We start from the raw sequence: 4,512 nt of genomic DNA, 5'->3' as shown, positions 1-4,512 counted from the left end.
GTAATACCCCGGGTCTCTGGGATTGTTTTCGCAATTGTTTAAAAAAAAAATTATACCTTTTAACGGGTATGAGTTGGGGTCGTTCCATCTTTGGTTGGCAGAGTCTATTCTATCTTCAAACTTCCAAAGAGGTAAATCTTCCATTGATGCAGATGGTCAAATATTTTCCTATTCTTGCCAACACCGATAAGCACTCAAGCTTTAGCCTGAAATATTCAAAAGATCAGATTCACATAATACAAGAAAAAAAAAGAGAACAGAGCAAAGAAATTTCTTGTTATATCACCTGGTATGATGTCATATGTTAATCGTGACCATTTGTTTGAAACCAGAGTTAGGTCTAGACCATTCTCCTCGAAGGGCCTGTTCTTGAGTTGCTAGTGTTTGTCTATGCACATTGTTAATGACAAAATTACATGAAAGGTGGTTGAATTGAATTTCTAATTGTTCAAACTCAAAGGGATGAGGTAAACGTGATATAAGTGACAATGTCAGGAAAGTAGGTGCCCTTGGCTTACCAGATTGATCATGAAAAGCTACAGATGCCAGAAATATTGTTCTTAATGGGCTAACAAGATCGATCTCAAGATGAAGAGGCAGATCTTCAGTTAAGCCAATGCTACCATGAACATCATTCAATTTCAATACAGGCACTCCTTTCAAAATCATTGATATTTCTTCATGTATAGTCTCCCTCTGGAAGAAGCAAGCAGGACCCGCCGGCCCATATTGACCCTTTGGGTCAAGAGACCCCATATTGCTTCCGGACATTATAGGCAGTGAAGCCATTTCGAGTTAATATTCTACATATTCTTGCAGAAGCCCAAGTTTTCTAGAGCAATCCCTCAAATAACCCAAGGTTTCCGAAAGCAGAGTCAGCCAACCCTCGTCTGTAAAGATTCGCAATGCTATCAAAAAGAATTCTAGCCTTACTAAAATCCCTTAAAGCAAAATGTTCTCTAGCCATTAGATTGCTGGAGTAAGAGGCCATCCTCTGAGCTTTCAGGTTATTGTAGAAATCATAAGACTTTCTTAATAGAGCCACAATTTCGTATGAATCCTGGTATCTCTTCCCCTCATCAACAGCATAAGCCAGATACTCCAAATCAGTAAGACTGCAAGAACATCCAGCAACCAGTTAAACTCCAAGCATAATAAAATTCATATATTTAGTTATAAGATGTCCAAGACATACAGTTGCATAGCATATGTCTCTCCAGTCTCAATCAACCATGAACATTGGCTGACATACAAAGAAGGAACAACAGAATCTGTGCTATTTTGAATTGCATCCACTACGGCAGAGTATTCAGGCTTTTCCATGACAGACAAGGAGGCTTCAAGCGCACTCCTCTTTTCTCTCAAGCAACAGGCTGCTAACTGTTGATGGAAAGTTTTTATAACATAAAAAATGTCTTAGTAACTACTACTAAGTATTCCTGTAATTGAAACAATGAAAAAAGATTTAGAATGTGAAAAAATCTGTGCCATTTTGCGATGAGTGCATGAGGGCAAACAACAGAACAACCCATAAGAAATTAAGATCCTAAAAATTGGAAGGAAGAAGACCCCAAATCAGGAAAAGCTTGAAATATAAGACATTGTAACAATGATAGCACAAACAGATTAATTGACTCCTGTATGCTTACAATAGCATAGAAAAAATGTGCATAATTATGCCAAATGCAAACAAGAATTCACTAACCTGATAATAGTGAGCTGGTTGGAATTCCCATTCGGTGACAGGTTTTTCTGATGTCCCTAATGGCAGACGAAAACTGGCTGGAATAGCAGCAGAACTTGTCTCCAATAACTCGGCGAATACTAAATATTGTTTGCTCATCGAGTCACAATGAAGGAAAAAAATTCTGGATCTCCTGTAAGCTTCTCATAGCATGCAATATGCTGCAAGAACCATGTAATTGCTTCAATAACCTTGCCACTGTGAAGCAACAAAGTTGACACTTTGAAATGCAATTGTCCGGCAGCTACCTTTATCTCAGCAAAGCGTTGAATAGGTGGCAACCGTGTTGATGTCCCAATCATCTGCAGCTCATCAAAACCTTTATGATGGATAAAACAGACTCGTGCTAAAATAACAAGCTGAATATCAAACAAAAATCCCAGAGTTGAGATGACCCTTGCGAACAGAAAAAAGATGCAAATGTATGACCAGTTTGGCTTTCAACTTCAAATTCAAACTTGTTGATTAACAGAGAACAATAGAATTCCTGCTGTTTAAGCAAATAATCATAGAACAGCTGGTACATTTTCCAGTTTTTGGAACTTCTCAATAGAGATAAAAGCCTTGATTGGGCAAACAAAGGAAACTAATGTTATAACTGAATAGATGCTTAAAATACTGCACCAAGCATCCACAAAGACAAGTCACAATTAAGTAGATTTCAACATACCTCGCGCAAAGCATGGTAGGCATCTTCATAAAATCTTAAAGCCTCAGCCCAGTCTCTTCGAAATTATGCATACACTGCAACCTGGTATTCAGGTAAGTAGATCAGAATGAGGACTCCATTCTTAACTAAACCCTCGGCAAACATACTATGACTATTTATTATAATCATAGTATTTACTAGGAGGGAACATCAAAAGTGCTGGAAAACAAGTTATCGAAAGAAGAAAGGTACAGAATATGGAGATATGGATTTAATAGTTTGCAGCCAAGTAGTATGCGGAAAAAATATTCCATATTCACTAGTACTATTATCATAAGTTCATAGCTGCTGAACGAAGTGTCTTTCAAGATTTATGATGCAAAGGAAACAAATTAATTGATAGTACTAAAGAATATATTTGAAAAGATAATTTCTTAACTAGTCATTAGTAAAGGGAAAAAAAGATCAACTCATGATATTTTGCATACAAAATTGCTAACAATATGGAAAATGCGACAAGTCGAATCAAGGAACCCAGTTAAGTTCACCAAATTATAATTGAAATATTTTATTATGTAGAAGGAGCTGTAGTTGACATGCATAATGAAACACATTGCGAGTGATGGTAATGCAAATGAAAGCTGAAACAATTATAGATTAACTCAATCAACAGCAGACAAGGCAAGAATAACACTTGGGGTCAAAATTCACTTTTATTTTCAGTTAGTAGGCATTATTGAGAACACACTAACTCCTGTAAGAGACCAGCACAATGACCTTGAAGTTGAGCATGTATTTCCTTGACCTTAAGATATATTAATAGCATATAATGCCTTAAGAATTTTTATTTCTTTCTACACCAAGAAATAAAACCAGACGGAAGGAACATAAAATAAACTGAACAACAAGAGCCCTAATCTCAAGCCTAATTAGAATTTAAACATCGAACCACCATACTCACATTCATCTGATTAATCTCATTCTTACAAACTTTTGGCGCTTTTCACATGAGATTATCTATGACTGCCTCCATACGAGTGACTTTTGCAACATGTATGAAGTGGGTATTGTTTCATTTGGAAACTAGGGTCATCTCAGTGTAAAGTATGGATAGCCTCCCACTCTGCTACTATATAATTTTCAATTTACATGAAGAAGGTTGATTGCCCTAATTACTGCCTAAATCATTTACCAGTGAATCAAATTGACAATCCTTCATGCCATTTAATTCATAATATGTCCACCGCACTCTAAGTACTATCTAAGCAGACTTGTATAAATAAAGCACAACAATTACTTGAATCTAAACATGCTTCTAGAGTCTAGACACCTCCACATCTTGTCTATAAGGAAATGGACCTTTATTTCATATGGTTCCTTGAGGAGAAAGATTCTGCTATGGACCTACAAAGCGTAATTCTTTTTTAATTGAAAGATGAACTTTAATTGATAAAATAAAACAGTTACATTGCAGCAACAAGGTGTCACACCAAAACAAAAACAAAATCAATCCAAAAGGAAACAGAGAAATAAAATAAAATAATAAGAAAGATATTGATCTGGTGCTTCTAAATACCCCAACCAACTACGCCCAATCCACTTTATATCAGACCCAAGTCACTATGCTCGTGCATACAGCTGTATCTGTAAATGAATACGTACATAATAACTCTCAAATCCTGAGTTTGGTCCTGAAAAAAATATATTATTTTCCTTCTTTCCAAACCCACCACCATGTCAAGAAAGGTCCACCACCTCCATAGCAGCCTCCATTTCATCCCTTTTTTAGGTCCAAGATGCCAAAAGGATATGTCTAAAGCATAGTCACCTGTATCGTTAAAGGTAACTTCTCGGCGAGGGTATTTCTCGAAGAGATTTTCAAAAGTTGATAAATCTCAGGAATATCTCGGGAAAATCTCAGGAGTTTAAAAATTGAAAAAAATATAAATAACAACAAAAAACCTAAGAAAATAATAAGTTTTGTATTATTTTTCTTTCAAAAATATAAATAAACATGTTTTAAAGGTTTTAGAATATAAAAGAAACAAAAAAATAGGAAATGCAAACTTAAAAAACTCAAAAATATTGCAATAATATCCCAATATTTTTTATTTGCCGA

The 4,512-nt window shown here is 35.6% G+C and overlaps 1 protein-coding gene across 1 annotated transcript; it reads right to left on the bottom strand.

Annotated features, from left to right (window-relative positions):
* Positions 1-495: 495 nt before the first annotated feature.
* LOC149827912 (uncharacterized) lies at positions 496-2,009 on the bottom strand. The gene is made up of 4 exons (XM_090018288.1): positions 1,993-2,009; positions 1,706-1,905; positions 1,196-1,380; positions 496-1,115 (listed from the first exon to the last, which is right to left on the bottom strand). The coding sequence occupies exons 2-4, from the start codon at positions 1,841-1,843 to the stop codon at positions 833-835; spliced, it is 606 nt and encodes a 201-aa protein (XP_089874414.1). The 5' UTR covers positions 1,844-1,905; positions 1,993-2,009; the 3' UTR covers positions 496-832.
* Positions 2,010-4,512: the final 2,503 nt, after the last annotated feature.

Source organism: Nuphar pumila, chromosome 10 (assembly GCF_984573655.1).
Source record: "Nuphar pumila chromosome 10, dmNupPumi1.hap1.1, whole genome shotgun sequence".
NCBI classification, from domain to species: Eukaryota; Viridiplantae; Streptophyta; class Magnoliopsida; order Nymphaeales; family Nymphaeaceae; genus Nuphar; species Nuphar pumila.
Note: the sequence above shows the minus strand (reverse complement) of the source record. Positions and strands in the feature narration are given on the sequence as shown.